The sequence below is a fragment of the Pygocentrus nattereri genome, chromosome 15 (genome assembly GCF_015220715.1).
Source record: "Pygocentrus nattereri isolate fPygNat1 chromosome 15, fPygNat1.pri, whole genome shotgun sequence".
NCBI classification, from domain to species: domain Eukaryota; kingdom Metazoa; phylum Chordata; class Actinopteri; order Characiformes; family Serrasalmidae; genus Pygocentrus; species Pygocentrus nattereri.
This window is the reverse complement of record NC_051225.1, coordinates 17,815,820-17,835,270: the sequence shown is the minus strand read 5'-3', so window position 1 is coordinate 17,835,270 and position 19,451 is coordinate 17,815,820. Positions and strand designations below refer to the sequence as shown.

The window sequence follows — 19,451 nt, the reverse complement described above, 5'->3', positions numbered from 1 at the left end:
TGGAGCAGCATATGCTGCCATCCAAGCAACGTCTTTTTCAGGTACGTCCCTGCTTATTTCAGCAAGACAATGCCAAGCCACATTCAGCAAGTGTTACAATAGCGTGGCTTTGTAGTAAAAGAGTGCGGGTACTAGACTGGCCTGCCTGCAGTCCAGACCTGTCTCCCATTGAAAATGTGTGGTGCATTATGAAGCACAAAATACGACAACAAAGACTGTTGAACAACTGAAGTTGTACATCAAGCAAGAATGGGAAAGAATTCCACCTACAAAGCTTCAACAATTAATGTCCTCAGTTCCCAAACCCTTATTGAGTGTTGTTAAAAGGTAGGGTGACAGTGGTAAACATGCCCCTGTCCCAACTTCTTTGGAACATGTTGCGGGCATCAAATTCAAAATGAGTGAATATTTGCAAAAAACAATAAAGTTTAAACATTTGAACATTAAATATCTTGTCTTTGTAGGGTACTCAATAGAATACAGGTTGAAAAGGATTTGCAAATCATCATATTCTGTTTTTATTTATGTTTAACACAATGTCCCAACTTCATTGGAATTGGGGTTGTACACATTGGGGTTTGTCCAGAATATCTTGATGAATTTGGTTGGACACAAGTTAAGCAGAAATATTCAAGATTAAGATGCTTGTTGTTGGTGAAAATATGTTTCTTTGGATGGTCTGGCTTTACAGCTCAGTATAAATATTTACTAAAAAACTGCATTAAGTCTTTATGCTTATGTTGTTTTTTGAAATTTTAGTTGTCTTCATGCTGATATTTGAATTTGTATATTAAAGGAATTGGTTTTTGCACTGTATGTTCTTGACTTCTAAAGTGCTTTATTTGTGGGGGCACAAAGTTGGACATTTTTTAATTGAATGTTGCTTGAATGTTATTGTTGATGCCAATAAATGTACAGGGAGCAGATTTTCTCACTTGTGTCTATAAATAAATAGAATGAAGGAATTTTGTAGACATTACATATTCTATCTCTGTCCAGTCAGACTTTACAAAACGGCAAACATAGCATTCATTTTTGTGCAATCTTTTTATTGAAGGAGTTTGATCATAATATTTTAGTAAAAACCTGTAAAGTAACAGTTTTTACCTGCAGAACCTTTTGTGCTGACATATAATTGAACATTTTTTATCATAATATTTTAGTAAAAATATGTAAAATAAAATGTCTGTAAAATGATTGTTTTTGTACTTTTTTGAATTAGGATATTTTACTTTAATTTAGCATTTTTTGTATGGCAGCTGCTGCCAGTCATTTGATAGTTTTTAATATGATTGTATTTTTTACAGTTTAGAAATGTTAATTTGTGTCTTGACAATTCTTGTCTAATTTTATTTACTTCAAAATTGTAATTATAAATTACATTTTTATTTTATTCATTTATTGTTATAAATAATAATGACAAAATATAGCCGCAAGCGGCGATGAGCGGGTTCAAGAACGTACAAGCAGTACCAGCCCTTGTACCAGCAGTTTAGCCCATCAGGCATAAAAAGGCCTCAAGCTGTTTGAATCTTGTTCAGAGGCTGAGCGAATAGAACCAAAATGATGTCAATTCATCAAAAGGCCTTTAGTTTGCATAAACAACAAGCAGAGGTCTTTACCCACATTATAAGTTTCCATTCATATGTACTGAGCTACACTGGTTTGTTGAACATCCAAGAGGTTTTCAACATAGATGTCAGAACTACATGACTAATGGCAGCATTTCTCACACAGTACCACTTGCACAGTGGACTGGTTCAGTATTTAACCCGTTGACTAGATGTAGGCCATAGTGAGGCCTAAATCAGTCACAAGGAGCCCTTTAGGTGTAGAGCAGCTCAGCCTCAATATGATATCATTAAGTGACAAGTGATACTTTTTTGATCCCACAAACGGGGAAATTCCACTTCCGCATTTAACCCATCCGTGAAGTGAAACACCACATACACACTAGTGAATACACACACTAGGGGGCAGTGAGCACACTTGCCCGGAGCGGTGGGCAGCCCTATCCACGGCACCCAGGGAGCAGTTGGGGGTTAGGTGTCTTGCTCAAGGACACCTCAGTCATGGACTGTCGTCCCTGGGGATTGAACCGGCAACCTTCCGGTCACAGGGCCAGATCCCTAACCTCCAGCCCACGACTGCCCCCAATTTTATTATTTGTTATTGACCAATTATTGATCAAGGACTAAAACCATAGACGTTTACCAGGTTTTGGTCAGAATTACCTTTTGACCTTTGTATAATAAGCCTTTGTATAGTGAAATCTTTGAACAAATAAGACAGAATACCAGACAAGCCGTACAATTTTTGACATGACATGCAATTAGAATGTTGTTTAGGTGAGTGAACTGAGTCATATGGCACCAATTCTTTGTTGATCAACCTTGTAATAGCAATTTATTTGATTTTGAAGTGTTTTTGAGTGCTGATGTGCCCCCTAAAGGCCTATCTGGACAAAAAGGTGCATACACCCTTACAGTCTCAGTGTGCAATGATGGTTTGGAGGTGATCTGGCCAATGTTTTTTGAGTTACAGTAAATCAAGTTAGAAATGCCATGACCGCAGTAATTAGTTGACTGATCCACATGACCCTGAGTCGAAAAGTCAAACATTTTTTGATAATTATTTACCTAGAGAGGCCCCAGAATCATTCTAGACCAAATTTGAAAAGTTTGGATCAAAATCCAGAGACTAGTTAGAAAACGAGCATTTTCAAACAGGTATCGACTACTAAAAAACTATGCACTTTTTTAATAAACATGTATAGGCCAAATTGTTTGCCATGATGTGCTTAATGTGCCTATAGGTGAAAATTGTAATTATATTTTAATAACATGAGAATTTCGTGAATAGCGCCACCCAGTGGCCAAATATTTTGAAACTTGGTAGATTGTTAGAAAATGGTTACATATCGATACTTGTCAAGTTTCATGATCATCGGTCAATGGTAAGCCTGTCAAAGGCCTGCTGTGCAGCAGATGATGCCTACCAAGTTTCAGCTTGATCGGATGCACAGATGCTGAGAAACAGTTAATTGGCAATTGCCCCGCCCCCTAATGACATAAGCCCACCAAAATTGAAAGCCATCCACAAAATCTTGTCTCGAATAAGCATATAAAGTTGAAATGTTTTTGGCTAAAGCATTCTTGAGTTATAGAGTCTTAAGTGAATTTTGAGTTTTGTCAGAAGGGCTAATTAGCATATGGCAGCCAAAATGTTTGCAAATATCAATTTTTTTTGATAAATCCTGATAATGAGACTCTCCTGAGTTTTCTGATACCAGAAAATTGAGGAGTGAAAATTGTAGGACTACTAAAAGTAGCTTTTGCATATTATGCAAATTAGCTAAAATTTATTGTGGGGGGATCTAAAGAGTATCAGTGGCAAAATTGTTTGTCTTAACCCAAGGAATGAGCCACAAAAATAATTTTGTCTGTGCACATCTTGGATTTAGGAGTTCCGAAGCAAAACATGTTTTGGTGCTCTATAGCGCCCCCCTCCAGGCAAATCGGGCTCATTTTTGCTGTGGGGCAAGATGCACACAAACTACACCTAGCCACCAAGTTTGGTGTCTGGATGGCTTACGGTCTCTTCTCCACAACCACTTTTTCAGGAGAAAAAGAATAATAATAAGAAGAAAAAAACTCAAGCAAAAACAATAGGGTTCTACGCACTGCGTGCTTGAACCCTAATAACAATAGTAATTATTTTGTTCTTCATGATTATTATAGATGTAAATAGTGAGCTTCATGTAAGTAATGGATCATTTAAGCCTTTAAATAAAGGCTACAAATTTTATGCTATATTATCTCAATGTGGAGATGCTCTTTCTCATGAAAATGCGATTTTAGATAAATTTCTTTGGAGACAATAGTATTTTATGGCAGAAGTGTTTTTATAATCATTTTACATAATAATTTTAATGTCATCACCTTAAGAGAATACTGCTTAGCGTTTCGGGCCTTTCTAAAGCATTTGAGTAAGTGCAGTGCAGTGAATGCCTTTTCAGTGAAAGGTAGCGTATAGAACAAAAAAATCAGCATTGTAGTAACCCATGTTAAAGCTTTTGAGTTAATTCTCATAAAAATGTGATATACAGTCTGCTGGCTTACATAATCTGGGCATTTTATGGGAGAAATATCTGTAATCATGACAATGTAAAGTGTATGAGTGCTTTAGGTGCTGTAAACACCTTCTCAGTGAAAACAAACACCTAAAACTACAATGCCATCATTGCATGATTTAAGGTCTATTCATTTGGACACAAAGGGTATTTTATGATAGAAATATGTGTTTATACTCATTATGATGTCTTCATGTGAAGAGAAAACTGCATAGCAATTCAAGCCTTTCTAAAGTGTTTGAGCACTCGTGCAGATCAGTTTCAATGTAAACAAATGCCTAAACCACAATTTAATGATTGTACATGTATAGTCACACAAAATCCCTTTAAATAAGGCCAAGACCAACCTCTTAGAATAGGAGCTTAAAGATTAAGATTAAGATTAAGTGACCCTTATTAGTCCCACAATGGGGAAATTTCAACTCCGCATTTAACCCATCCGTGAAGTGAAACACCACTTACACACTAGTGAGCACACACACACTAAGGGGCAGTGAGCACATATTTAATCATAGCTTTGAGCCAAAGGTCATAGACTCAGTCTCTATCACAAAAGCCTTAAGAACAGTGACTAAATTATCCAAGACTGAATAATTGCAAAGATCGAGTCACACAAGTACATGCGGTAACACTTTCTATGAATCCAGTATCTATAATGCATTATAAGTGCATTTATAAATTTCATAAGCATTCATAAGGTTTATAATGTTTGACATAAGCATTTGTAACTGTACATAGTGTTCATAATTACACACATAACATGCTATAAGAGCACATTATAAGGCTTTATAGCACTATAATGCTATAAAGTGCTATAATGCCCTATAATATATACATGTTCCTGTTCTCTGGAATATTGGTGAGACCAGCATCATAAAGTTTTATAACAACAGCTTTGTTTATTCTCATAATGCTTTATAAAGATTCACAGTGAGAACCCCATTATCACTGGGGTACTCTAATGCTCATCAGTATCTTTAAAATAAAAATGACTTTATAAGTGCACATAATAATTAATAAACATTTATAAGCGCTCCTTACAGATTGTAGGTAAAGTGATGTTATTAAACAGCTCTATATGAACTTATAACAACTTATAAAGCACTATAAGCGCTCCTTACAGTCTGTAGGTAAAGTGATGTTACTGATCAGCTCTATATGAACTTATAACAAGATATAAAGAAGAGTACAAGAAGCACAAGTTTGTATGTTTAAACATGGGTTTATTTATTGTCAAATGTACATAGTTAATAAAAACAACATGTATGCATAAACATGTAAGCTATATTTTCAATAGTTATTCTAAGATACAGTTGATATAACAAACATTTTGACAAATTTAAATACATTTTGAATGTAAAAAATCTAATGAAGTTAGACTGAGCCTCTAAAACAACTTAAAAAAACATACTACATGCCAATATCAATACATCTGAATAGACAGTTTCTCTACATTGTATTTTATCGGTAAAAAAGCTAGACAGACATCAGTTGTTCAGGGCCGCAAAATTCAGAATGCTGATCAAAACTACTTAATTAACATTGACTTTTATACAGTTTTCTAATATCATGGAGCAGTCTTCCAAGTATGCCCCATTTGTGCTTTTTGGCCAACCAGTGTTCCCACTCTATAATCTTTAGGTATTCTTTCAGAAGTTTCGTGTTTCGGTTTACTCGGTGTCTCCAACCATCAACCTTGAATTTTTGCCATGCCCGCTCCAGGTGCTGGGTGTGGGCCCTGGTAAGCATACGACAAAATGTCTCGTGGCAAACTATATGGTGATCATAGCTGAAATCTGACAGACCTCTATACGCTCGCCACTCATCAGTTATAATACTGGTTCCTCTTCTCACATAGCGCCTCACAATAGGTAGCAGCTGCTCACTTGACCTGCTGGAGACAATTTTCAGTATGGGCTTCCGGGTGGTAGCACTCACTTCCAGAATTCCCAGTACCCACTTCTTGCTCCGTCGCCTGGCAGCGCCTACACGTCCCCGGTTATACTATAAAAAGTATGAAAATAAATTGTAAAAATGTTTAATATGCACTGCTATGAATTGTTATTCTGCATTACGCAAGACAACACTTTGAACAAAAAATAAATATTAGCGGTGTCAATAAATTGAAAAAATAACCCGGAAGAGATCTCAAGTGGGTATCCTTTGTATTAGAGATGTTCTGACGTGATTAATTTGGTTTCCAGATTAATTGTGTGTGTTAACGTTGACAGCCCTAATAAATATACATTGAGTTAACTATTTATTATGCACCTACCTTATACTTAAACTTTTGAGGAACACCTATTATTTACATGTATTCTGTAATTGTAAAACTACAATGTGCTACAGTATGATAAATGGAGCTGATAATATGGGTTTTTCCTTGCCACTGTCGCTACTGCTTGCTCACTGAGGATTTCATGTATTTTATGCATTTCTATGTACTCTATGTATCTTCGTTCTGATTTAGATTTTGCTTATTATTAATGTATATACAACTGCTTTGTAAAAAGCACTATACAAATAAATTTGACTTGACGTGTCTCATGCAGACCATGTAGAGAATATAGGCACATGGCAGTGGCACAAAAACATTTTAATATAAATAGGCTTTTCTATATATATTTTTTTGCAGTTGGCAGACACTTATGTCACATTCAATTATCAATAATAACTATTATTTAAACATCCTGTTAAACTTGTGCTAATTTAATGAATTATTATTTAGTTACTGAAGTAACTTCATTAGAAAGCAAATGAAAATGGGCTCTAAGCACCTAAAGTTAAAACACATTTTATGTTTATGAATTTTTTCAAATATGTTAGACTCAACAAATAAATAGTACTTGCGCACTAAAATAAGATTTACACCCTCTAGTCACTTCATGTCCACCTCCTTGTTTCTACACTCACTGTCCTGGAATCACCTTCATGTACCATATGGGAGCCCTTTGTAGTTGTACAGTTACAGACTGTAGTAGATCTGTTTCTCTGTATACTTTATTACCCTGTTCATCATTGGTCAGGACCATCACAGACCAGTATTATGTGGGTGGATCATTCTCAGCACTGCAGTGATGCTGACATGATGGTGGGGTGTGTAAGTGGATCAGACACAGCAGTGCTGGTGGAGTGTTTAAACACCTCTGTGTCCTCTGTGTCACTGCTAGACTGAGAATCAGAGGTGTCAAGTAACGAAGTACAAATACTTTGTTACCTTACTTAAGTAGAAATTTTGGTTATTTTTACTTTACTGGAGTAATTATTTTTTAGATGACTTTTTACTTCTACTCCTTACATTTTCACTCCATTATCTGTACTTTCTACTCCTTACATTTTAAAAATAGCCTCGTTACTGCCATTTCATTTGGACTTGTTTTCATTCCGGCGTGTCATCGTTTAAAAAAACTCTATCCTGACTAATCGCGCCATCCGGATAGAGTGAATTTGATTGTGGTTGGATGAGAAGTATAAACATATAATATTCCGACATCCTATTGGTTTGTACGTGATCCATCGCACCTGCACAGGTCACGTCACACCCCAGCGAGGACGTAACAGACGTACGTAGCTTAGTATAAAGATGTCCGTGGCAGAGACTCAAGAGAATTCGAGCGAAGTGTCCCAACTAAGCACCAGCGAGGAGGTTGGTAGCCAGGAAGACCAACCAACCCTTGTACATCCCTGGCCATACCTGGAAGAATTTTTCGAAATGGTTGGATGCAAAAACAACTCCTTTCGAATGCGCTGCAAGCTCTGCGCACCCAAGTACCACGAGCTAATGGCTTTCAAAAACTCGCCGTCTAATTTGAAAAAGCATATTGAGGTAAGTTGAAAGTTTATCAGTCGATTATTGACAAAATATTGTAGTAACCTAGTGATGTACTAATGGTAAGTTTGCTATTTTTGCTATAGCTAGATTCATGCCAACACATGCTATAGTTGCTTGCTAGCAGTAGGCTATAATTCAACATTGCAAGTTCGTTTGTTGGGCTCTTTGTGAGATTTGAAATTCGACTTCAGCCAAATGTTATCTGAGCTTATATTATTGCTATTTGCAATATTTGTAAGTTAATTGTGCAAAGCTATAGTCTACAGCTGGTTGATAAAGCATGTACTAAGGATAGGCATGATCCTGTCTGTGTATGAGAGCGCGTGCGCCTGTTTGGGGCAGGCCCCATGGCTTCTTGTAAACAGGTAATAGGCCCAACTACCAACTATCAGTCAAATGCAGTTTAAAATGAATTAAATTTGGACTATGTAATCAATAATGCTACTTTTCAGCCATGCCAGCAGTTGCTTGTAGTCCTAAAACAGCTTTTAGTGGCAATATTATGGTCTGCTCAACATAATTGCATAGACCAGTGAAACTGCTCCCTAACTTGGTAGTCTGATCTTCATTCATGATCTTCAAGCATGACATTTAATACAGAGGAAGTCCTAGATAGTCTGAGCTTGTAGTTTGAGATAAAAAATACGAATCTCAATCTGTGTCTGTGCATTCGTTTTCTCCGCAGAAGAAACACCCCACTCGTCTAGAGAGATACACGCAACTTACTTCAGCATCCCTCAAAAGGAAGTCATCCACTGAAGGTTCTTTGGCCCCACCCTCCAAACAAACCAAGCTGTGGGAGACTCAAAGAGTGTCCCAGGCAAGTGTGGATAAAGTTGTCCTCAAGTTCATTGTCCAAGGCTTGCACCCGCCACACGTTGTCCAGCAACAGGGCTTCATTGATCTTGTGCAACATCTTCGGCCAAATACAAATGTCATGACATGCAATACTGTTGTAAACAAAGTCACAAAGGCCTCTATTGAAATGAGAAGAAAACTGAAAGCTGCCCTTAGTGAAATTGAGTTCATAGCAACAACAACAGACTGCTGGACGGCACACCGTCGCAGTTTCATTGGTGTCACTGCACACTGGTTTAACCCCCAGACCTTGCAGAGATCTTGTGCTGCCCTGGCATGCAAGCAACTTAAAGGATCACATACCTTTTCTGCCCTGGCTGGTGCCCTTAATGATATTCACACAGAATTCAATATCAGAGAGAAGATCGTTCGCACAACTGACAATGGATCAAACTTCCTGAAAGCCTTCAGAATTTATGGGCAGACTGATGAGAACAACAATCCTGAACCTGTAGGAGAGAGTGATGGAGAAGAGGATGATGGTGGCCAAAATGACGATGACGATGAAGAGGAAAGCGTTGAGGGTGTTGAATTTGTTGATGCCGGAGCCCTGTTGGATGAGGATGACTACTTGGAATACCAGCTACCTAAGCACCATCGCTGCGCCTGCCACCTTCTCAATTTAGTGTCCACAGTTGATGCTTTGAAAGCAGAGGTCAACCCATTGTACAAGCGTGTGTCAAGGTCCACATTGCCAAATGCTCTAGCCTGTGGAACAAAAGTCAAGATCAACCACTGCATCTGAAGTAATTGAAGACACCTGCAAACTCCAATTCTTAAGGCCTGTTGCTACAAGGTGGATTCCACTCTTCTCAGCCGTAGAAAGAATAGTGAGAATAACGAGAGAACAAGGCGAAGGAGCCCTTGCAGCTGTCTGCAGTGAACTAGATACACCCAAGTAAGAGTGTGGTGTGTTTTTTTTTTTTTTTTTTTGCCTTCAGTTAATGAAGTGATTAACGTAGATGAAGTCACAGTTTTATACTTTGAATGCTGTAGAACACGTATGCAGTCCCCTATTTACTATGATGTGATTTGTAGAAACACAACTACATTTCTAATGTCTCAGGATGACATATTTTTCCTTTTAATTATGAGTTCCTCAGTTGAAGATGCTATGTCATGTAGGCTAAGTATTCCATGTTGTTTGTCTTCTTCTTTGTACAGGTTTACTCCAGTGGAACTTGCATTTCTTGCAGAATATGCGAAGACAATGAGCCCAGTTGCAAAGGCACTTGATGTACTTCAAGGTGAAACCAGTGTGCAGATGGGATGGTTGGTCCCCACCATAACTCTACTAAGGACCAAGCTCCAGCAACTTAACATTGCCTCCAAGTTCTGTGAGCCTTTGATTGCTGCACTTCTTTCAGGCCTAGAAAAACGCTTCGGAGAGATGCTTACAGATCCAGAGCTGATAGCCGCAGCCATTTTAGTTCCCAAATTTAAGACCTGCTGGACAAGTGACGAGAATATCCTCAAACTTGGTAAGTGTCTCACTTCTCGACTTCCCCTTAATATGTATAATTTCTATGGAGACAGTGAAATGAGTTTGAAATGTCATTTAATCTCACACACCCCACTATCCAATACATAATTACATACATAATTATATTGTCATATAATGTAAGTTGTACTGATTGTTTTTATTCCACAGGCCTTGACTATATCAGAAGCCACTTGGACTGTCAGGCCGAGAATCACATCAGTGAGGGCTCCCAATCATCTGAGGAAGAGGACTTCTTTTCCTCCTTGAAGAAGACAAGCCCTCTTGAAACGACCCAGCAGTTGGATGCGTACCTGGGGTGCCCAAGAGACACAGCAGAGGTACTGAAGTCCTTCCCAGCTGTGTGCCAGTTATCACTTAAGCTTAATACGGCACTCCCTGCTTCAGCAGCCTGTGAAAGACTGTTTACTGTTGCAGGGCTGATCTTCAGGCCAAAAAGAGCACACACTGGCTCAAAGAACTTTTGAGAACCAGCTGCTTTTGCGGCTGAACAAAGCCTATTGGTAACTTTTTGTTGCACATTCTGTGCTTGACTGATGTAGATTCTGATGTTGAAAGTTGGACCTTGTTGCCATTAGCTATAGAATTGAGCATAATACATATGAGGAAGGCATCAATCAGGATTGAGGTTTATATATATATATATATATATATATATATATATATATTTTTTTTTTTTTTTTAATTAATCACTAAGATTAATCGTTCATCTTGACAGCACTAACGTCTACTGTATATAGACAACCATATAAGTGTAATTTTTACTAAACCTGCCCTGGGTACACCAATTTTCTTGTCTTAGTTTTGTTATCAGTTGCCCTCACAGATTCCTGCAACGAAGCTTGGATGTACATTTACATTCCAATAAAGGTTATTGATAACATGCCTTTGAAGTTTGACTGCATCATTGCAATACTTATAGGCAACTAGTCATCATATGTTCTGCTCCATGAACACATGTTAATGATCAGTAGTATACATACTGTATATGGTTCTTTAATATTTGCATTGTACTAAAGTACATTCATTTTCAATGGGCATATGTGCCCATTTTTCAACATTAACATTTTAATATAACATTATAGTTGTTATGGCTTTTAGAAGAATGGGGTTTTTGGGGAGGTGGGCTAGTGCACTATAGACCCCTGTGGTGCGACCTAAGCTTTTGTCCTTAATGGCTTTTTTTTTTTTTTTTCTTTTTTTTTTTTTTCCTTACATTACTTTTATACTTTAAGTAGTTTTGAAAGCAGTACTTTTACACTTTTACTTGAGTAAAAAGCTTGAGTTGATACTTCAACTTCTACAGAAGTATTTTTAAACCCTAGTATCTATACTTCTACCTGAGTAATGAATGTGAATACTTCTGACACCTTTGCTGAGAATCGCCCAGCCAAAATGTCCAGCCAAGCAGCATTCTGTGGGCAGCGTGAGTGGATACAGTTTTTAAATATTCCAGCAGCACTGATACGTCTGCTCCATTAGGTCCTGTGGGGGTCCAACAAGGTCATACAGTAAAGTATACAGAAAATCAGATGTACTACAGTCTGTAATTGTACAAATAAAAAGTACACCTATATGATAAGTAGAGCTAATAAAATAGACATTGAGCGTAGAAACAAGGAGGTGTACACAAGAGGTGGCTGGTGGGTATATTCTCTGTAGAGAATGTGTTTACTTAATTTCATTTGGGAAATCAATAAAATTAATAAAAAAAAAATGTATTAATAGTCAATTCATTTATTGGTGACCCTTAAATTACAAAATATATTTTCTATATTTTATACAAAGGAAGCACAATTGCTTACCTGTAGATGAACTCTAAGTGCTGTCGAAGAGATAACCGGGAACGAAAAAACATAGACCCCTTCCAGACAGAAGCTGTAACATATGATACAGCACCTGGCAATATTTGTTTGGACAACCAAAGCAACAAAGCTTAAGTGAAGTAGTTTACACTGAATGCATCTAACACTTTGCAACACATTTCTACTGTCAGGTTTTAAAAACAACCATCAAAATCTCACCAATGATATCCGTCTCCCTGGACCCGTTTGTGTTTTTCATTTTTTTGTTGCAAGAGTTGCATCTCATTGCTCTGCGCAAAATCTCTTTTTTCTGCATCCATCGCACAATTTTGCATCTATTTCGAAGACTATCCTTACCTTGTAAAACCCAAGAATTTTTCTTTGGATTAACGACATCTTCCAAGCCTGCTGTGAGCTGTTCTGAAATCGCTCCGTTCAGTTTCTTTCCTGCGTCTGTCCGGAAATCACTCCGTTCCCGCGTTTGACATGAACGGAGGACCTGCAGCCACGTGATACAGCAACGCACTGTACAACGTCATTTCAGGCGCGAAGACCGAAGGAGACCTTTTCGCTGCTACAAAGAGGTAAGTCAAGAATACGACGGTGTTTGGCATTTTATTGTGCCATGTAAACTATGTAAACGTAAAAACTCTTGTTCTTTAATCGTAACTGTAGCTGAGCCAACATATCAACAACATCATCATTAGCATACCCCGTTGCGCTGCTAGTCAACGATTAGCATAGCTTGCTTAGCCAGAACGCCCTGCTCCTTTCCTGGGCAGATCGCAATGGACAGCGTAACTTTGGTCAGTTGAACACATGGAAATGTGGCTGTCCATGAAATAGACCAATACAACATTCGTCGAAATGTATTTAAACATGGAACAGTAGAAACAGCTGCTTTATTAGCTACTAATGGCAGAGTTTAGTGTTAGCTTATGATTTAACTTTATTCTCCTAGATGGATACTCGTGGACGGAAGTCAAAGAAGCCTATCTCCAAAAACATCCCATGCAAAGACATGTACTTCTGACGTGACTTCATGCAAAAGATCTGGTATTCAGTCAGTCTTCAGGAAACAATAAAACATCTTCAGCCAGACAAGGAATTCCTGAAAGATCAACTTTCCCGAATGACAGGTAAATTGAAGGTTTAGCTAAACAAGTTAAGGGTCTTTCAAATATTTTAACATTTGATCATAAAGTTGTAATTTGATCAAAATCAGTTTCCTTAATCATGATGTTCCCATAATTGAATATGCTTAACTGCTTGCCATAAAATGTGTGTTTACTGTTTAAACATGTATTATTTCTGTTCATTTATAGCCTCATCTTCTAGCCATTCTAGGTCATCAAGCATTTCAGGATCATCTACAGGTACTCCAAAAGGAAAAGGTAAGAAGCTAACCCACTTCCTCCAAAATCTTTACCTTTTGCCTTCATTCACACGTGTGTATAATACACTGAACAAATGTCACTTGAGTGACAGTCATAAAACTTTAGTTGTTTGCCTTAATTACATTTGGAGGGCATTGATATTACTTTAATTACAAGATATCATTGGTTTGTTGTGCACAGAAAACAATTGTGTGTCTGCAGTACAGTTAGCATCTACGATATGATGGTACACCAAACTGCAGTCCATCAGATGTTGTTAATGGATCTGTCACTACAGGTACATATTCTGTTCTTACAAAACTTAAAATTACACAGTTCTTTTACACAGTTCTTACAGATCTTCCCATATTGCCAGGTGGATCTGTGTGTTAAGTCAGCTTTGCTGACTTATAGCATTACTATATGTAGGAGAATTAATTATTAATTATTAATACATTTATTTTATCTACCAACTAACTCACCCTTAATGAAAATACACCTATGTGGGCTACAGATGTAAAACCACTTTGATGAAGTGATGCTTAATGCATGGCTTGTTCACATAAAGTTGTATTAAAATAATGAAAATGATTAAGTGTGCAATAATTTCTTAATCTTATAAGATCTAAAGTAATAGCATTAGACCCAGTTACAAATTGTTGCTGTTTTTGTTTTATAAATCCTAAAAATGTGTAAAGGAGAGAAAAAAACATTTCAAAATCAGTCAACATTTTGAAAATTGGCTATAAGCACCACTATCATGTATTTTTTCCAAGTTAAACTAAATCCTCCTTCACAGTAAAGCTAAATAGCAGTGATATTTGTTTCAGGACAATCACTTTCCCTGAAAGAGTTTAAAGCTCTATCAAAATGAGCATGTTGTAATTTTCAAAACAGGATATCCTGTAAAAACTAGGCATATCCCTGTAATTAGAGCCACTGTAACAACAACTGATAGATTGCAATATACAGTTACAATCTGCACAGATGCTAACTGTAATGAAGAATCACATGTCTATTTACAAATATGTATTGCAGTGTACAGTTCAAGCTATAATACATTCACATACTGAAAATCATGGCATAGCAGTATGTAAATTGAATATGAAATAGCATTTTCTCAGGGTGTAGTTTGGAAAACTACACATCTTTATAGGGTTTTATTCTGTGAGTGAGGCTAAACACTGGGCAGTGTATGCATGGCAAGGCAATGCACATCGCATACCAGTATTTAACCACCAGCAGCTTGCACAATGGCATGTTGACAACTAGGGTCCATGGTTATTGGTACACTATACTGTCAACACAAAACAATTGGTATTGTGTCTCATCGTTAAATGTTGCTAGTCCTCTTCTAAGGTCCAGTTAGCAACTTCACAATCCCAGTATACATGATCATAATAAAGCACAATAGCTAAACATAAAACCAAAAAAAAGTACTTGTATGTAACATGATGTCATGAGTCCAGCACAATATCGAACTTGTCTTCCCAAGCTGTCCCCCTGAGGTAACACCACTGCAGTCCTGTGACTTTAAGTTTGTCATTGTACTGCAGAACAAAGACACACAAATGTACTTATCAGTTTGAATGTGATATTCAGTTTTGCCACAGATCTGACACTATATATTGGTTCAGCATGAAAAAGTTCCATATAATGTTATTGCAAAAAAAAGTCATCGATTAACAGTTTTTTTGCTGGTGGTATATACTTTATTAATCTATTACCAATGTGCACATTTGACATTGAGTACATTGAATGCAACAATTTTTAGTGTCATTGATCTAATTATAATACTTAAATGTGATTTGTTCTACCCAGGAAAGAAGGCTATTGAAACAGAGGAGGAAGAGTCAAGGGATGAGATAGCAGGTAAGATGAAAACTATTACTCACTCAATAATACATGTAGAATATATCACAAGTACCAATAAATGTTTTTCTTTTTCTGTGAAAAATGATTTAAGCGCTCATGTGTAATAAAACAATAGCCGAGAAATGTCCCAATTTTATCATAAATAGTCAATCAGATGAGATGAATGAAAAAAATGTACCCTTTAAAACTCTCAAAAAGTAATTATGCTCTACTAATGACATACACATGCTTGGTATGATCATTCAACTGTGGTTCAACTTGGATAAATGATTTCAGTATGTCTGGTTGTACTTTTTAAACATTTTCAGTAGATTTTAACAGTATAATAACAATTGATTATTTTGGTCAGTTAAATAGTGTTATTGCTTTTTTTTACCATTACATTTCTAACTATCAAAAACAATTATACAGCTTACTAACATTATTATTATTGTCTTATTTAATTTCAGTTTGAGTATGGATTAAATTGAATTTGGAATAACCTAATTAAAGACGACTAGTAAATCCAAACGTCTTGTTTTGTTCTCTCCACAGAATCATCAACTATTGATGACTCAGATGATGAGGAGATGAAACCTCCTTCAAACGGAAAAAAAGCAAGATCAACAAAGCAAGATGACCTGGATCGAACTCGAGGTAATAACTAATAGTGATTATACTTTTGCAGTGGTTCTGTGGCATATCTGAATAAAGATATTGTTTTGTTTTTTTTTTTAGCAAAAACTGTTGCAATAATACATTACAAGCGTGCTGTACATGCCTTTAACCAAGGTGGCTCGATGAAGAAGGCTTTCCAAAAAGTGGGGGTGCATCGCAATACCATCTCCAGGACATCACCAATTCCTGAGCTTGCGATAGCAGCACCTGGTGTCTTTCAGGCCCTTTAGTGCCTGTTTGATGTAAATCATTTTTAATGTAAATCATCAATAAATGATGACCTGTTCACCGTACAAACATGTGATTTTTTTACTCTTCTGTTTAGGCATTCTTACATATGGCAATCCTACTTTACTTAAAGTCTGTAAGGAGCGCTTATAGTGAGTTATAAGTTGTAATACGTTCATATAGAGCTGATCAGTAACATCACTTTACCTACAATCTGTAAGGAGCGCTTATAAATGTTCATTAATTGTTATGTGCACTTATAAAGTCATTTTTATTTTAAAGATACTGATGAGCATTAGAGTACGCCAGTGAGAATGGGGTTCTCACTGTGAATCTTTATAAAGCATTATGAGAATAAACAAAGCAGTTGTTATAAAACTTTATGATGCTGGTCTCACCAATATTCCAGAGAACAGGAACATGTATATATTATAGAGCATTATAGCACTTTATAGCATTATAGTGCTATAAAGTCTTATAATGTGCTCTTATAGCATGATATGTGTGTAATTATGAACACTTATGTACAGTTACAAATGCTTGTGTCAAACATTATAAAGCCTTATGAATGCTTTATAGATGTTTATAAATGCACTTACAATGCATTATAGACACCGGATTCATAGAAAGTGTTACCGTAAATGCTTTAGTGTTCTCGCTCGTCAAAATGTGACTTTCGGTTCTTGAGAGACAAGTGGTATTTTGTGGAAGAAATGTCTGTTTGTAATAATTGTGATATTTTTCGTTAAGAGAAACCTGTATAGCATTTCTAGCCTTTCCTTTATATATATAAAACGCGTTTGCGAATGCAGACCACGCCTTGGTAAGTGTGATAATCAGAGGAGGAAAACTCTGAGAAATTTTGGGCTAAAGCTTCTGCGGGTCATGAGAAAACAACACCCTGAAATCAGAATCCCAACAACAGGCCGTTGTAGTCAGCAAAGTTAAGGCTTTACTGTTCTTTCTGATTAAAATGTGACACGGTCAGTTTCTTGAAAGAAAAATTGCATTTTATCGCAAAAATGTTTGTTTGTAATCCATGTGGTGTTTCTGATTTAGGAGTAACCTGTAGAGCGTTTCTAGCCTTTCTGAAAACATTTGAGTGCATGTGGAGTGCAGTAAACACCTTTTCAGAGAAAACAACCATGTAAATTCACAATCTTATGATGATGCAGTTGTAGTCATCAAAGTAAATGTTTTACTGCTCTTTCTCATTAAAATGTGACTTTAGGTCAGGTTTTTTTGAGCGACAAGTGGTATTTGTGGAAGAAATGTCTGTTTGTAATTACTGTGATATTTTCGCATGAAGAGAAACCTATATAGTTTGTAGCCATTAAAAAGCGTTTGAGAGCTTGGCTTGGAGTGCAGTAAATGTGTTTTCAGAGAAAACCAACCTCTTAAACCAATATTGAATGATTGCACAGATCGAGTCTCACAAATAAATGCTTTAGTGATCTCTCTCGTAAAAATGTCACTTTCTTCAGTTCCTTCCTAGTCAATTCCTTCTCTTAACGTGATCACATTTCGATGATTATGAACAAACATTTCTGACATAGAACACACTTGACATGTCTTAGAACTGAATTAAAATCACATTTTGTGACACAGAGAACTAAATCATTAATTTGGGTGAACAAACCTGTCCAATAATGAAACCTTTGTTCTATACTCTCAAAAACACTGAAAAGGCGTTTCCAGCACTGCAGAAATGCCTAAATGCTTTAGAAAGGCTAGAAACGCTATGCATTCTTCTCTTAACGTGAACACATTACAATGAATATAAACAGGCATTTCTGACATAAAACACACTTGATATATCATAGAAATGATATAAACGCAATCCAAACCACACCATGCACGATATACACAAAAAATCATGTATCGTGCCTGGGAAAGGGTCACTGGGACCTACCCCTGGAGCCAGGCCTGGGGCTAGTGTTCCACGGCGAGCGGCTGGTGGACGGGCAGCCCACATAACCTGACCGGGATCAGCCCAAAGAGGCAACGTGGGGAGGCCATGTGCGCCCACCAGCTGCAAGGTCCAGCATGGGGGAGCGGTGCAGTGCCATATTGGCAGTGGGAGATTGCAGGGAGGCCCTTGGTAGCCTAGGCCCCTGCAGCAGAAACTGGCTCTTGGTACATGGAATGTAACCTCACTAGAGGGGAAGGAGCCAGAACATGTGCAGGAGGTTGAGAGGTACCAACTAGATATAGTTCAGCTCACCTCCACCCACAGTGTCGGCTCTGGAACCAAAGTCCTGGATAGGGGTTGGTCTCTCTTCTACTCAGGGGTTGCACAGGGTGAGAGGCACCGGGCAGGTGTGGGGATACTCACGAGTCCCCAGCTGGTGACCATGCAGTTGGAGTTTCTCCTGGTGGATGAGAGGGTCTCCTCAAAGCAAATTAAAATTGCAGAGAGGAAAACTTTGACTGTTGTCTGTGCTTATGCATCAAACAACAGGTCAGAGTATTCAGCCTTCTTGGAGCAAGTGGTTCTGGAAAGGGTCCCACCCATAGACTCCATAGTCTTACTGGGAGGCTTCAATGCTCACGTTGGTAATGACTGGGAGACCTGGAGAGGCATGATTGGGAAGAATGGCCTACCCAATATAAACCCGAATGGTGAATTGTTATTGGACTTCTGTGCCAGGCATGGATTGTCCATAACAAACACCAAGTTCGAACACAAGGATGTTCATAAGTGTACGTGGTACCAGAGCTCCTTGGGTCAAAGGTCAATGATCGACTTTTTTGTCATTTCATCTGACTTGGGACCATATGTTCTGAACACTAGGGTGAAGAGAGGTGCTGATCTGTCAACTGATACCAATCTGGTGGTGAGTTGGATCAGATGGCAGGGAAGAATGTTGGTCAGACCCGGTAGGCCCAAGTGAATAGTGAGGGTGTGCTGGGAACGACTGTCAGAGGCCCCTGTTTGGAATGTTTTCAACTCCGACCTCCGGGAGAGCTTTTCTCATGTCCAGGAGTAGGTAGGGGACATGGAGTCTGAATGGACCCTGTTCAAAACCTCCATTGTGGAAGCTGCCAGGCATAGCTGTGGCCAAAAGCTTGTGGGTGCCTGTCGGGGTGGTAACCCAAGAACCTCCTGGTGGACACCAGTGAGGGAGGCTGTCAAGCTGAAGAAAGAGGCCTTTAGGTACTGGTTGGCCCGAAGGACTCCCAATTC

General features: G+C 37.8%; 1 protein-coding gene across 1 annotated transcript; it reads left to right on the top strand.

The window, feature by feature from the left end:
* The first annotated feature begins 9,944 nt into the window (after positions 1 to 9,944).
* LOC119265253 (coiled-coil domain-containing protein 106-like) lies at positions 9,945 to 16,329 on the top strand. The gene is made up of 7 exons (XM_037545435.1): positions 9,945 to 10,303; positions 10,474 to 10,643; positions 13,180 to 13,267; positions 13,454 to 13,522; positions 15,326 to 15,374; positions 15,900 to 16,015; positions 16,097 to 16,329. Exons 1-7 carry the CDS (start codon positions 10,033 to 10,035, stop codon positions 16,264 to 16,266), a joined length of 933 nt encoding a protein of 310 aa, XP_037401332.1. The 5' UTR covers positions 9,945 to 10,032; the 3' UTR covers positions 16,267 to 16,329.
* The last annotated feature ends 3,122 nt before the right edge of the window (positions 16,330 to 19,451 follow it).

Excerpts from the sequence above, each read along its gene's own strand:
- LOC119265253 (XM_037545435.1), top strand. The coding sequence starts at position 10,033 with ATGAGCCCAGTTGCAAAGGCACTTGATGTACTTCAAGGTGAAACCAGT. Across the intron at positions 13,268-13,453 it reads TCAACTTTCCCGAATGACAG|CCTCATCTTCTAGCCATTCT; the intron begins GTAAATTGAAGG and ends GTTCATTTATAG. Across the intron at positions 16,016-16,096 it reads TGACCTGGATCGAACTCGAG|CAAAAACTGTTGCAATAATA; the intron begins GTAATAACTAAT and ends TTTTTTTTTTAG.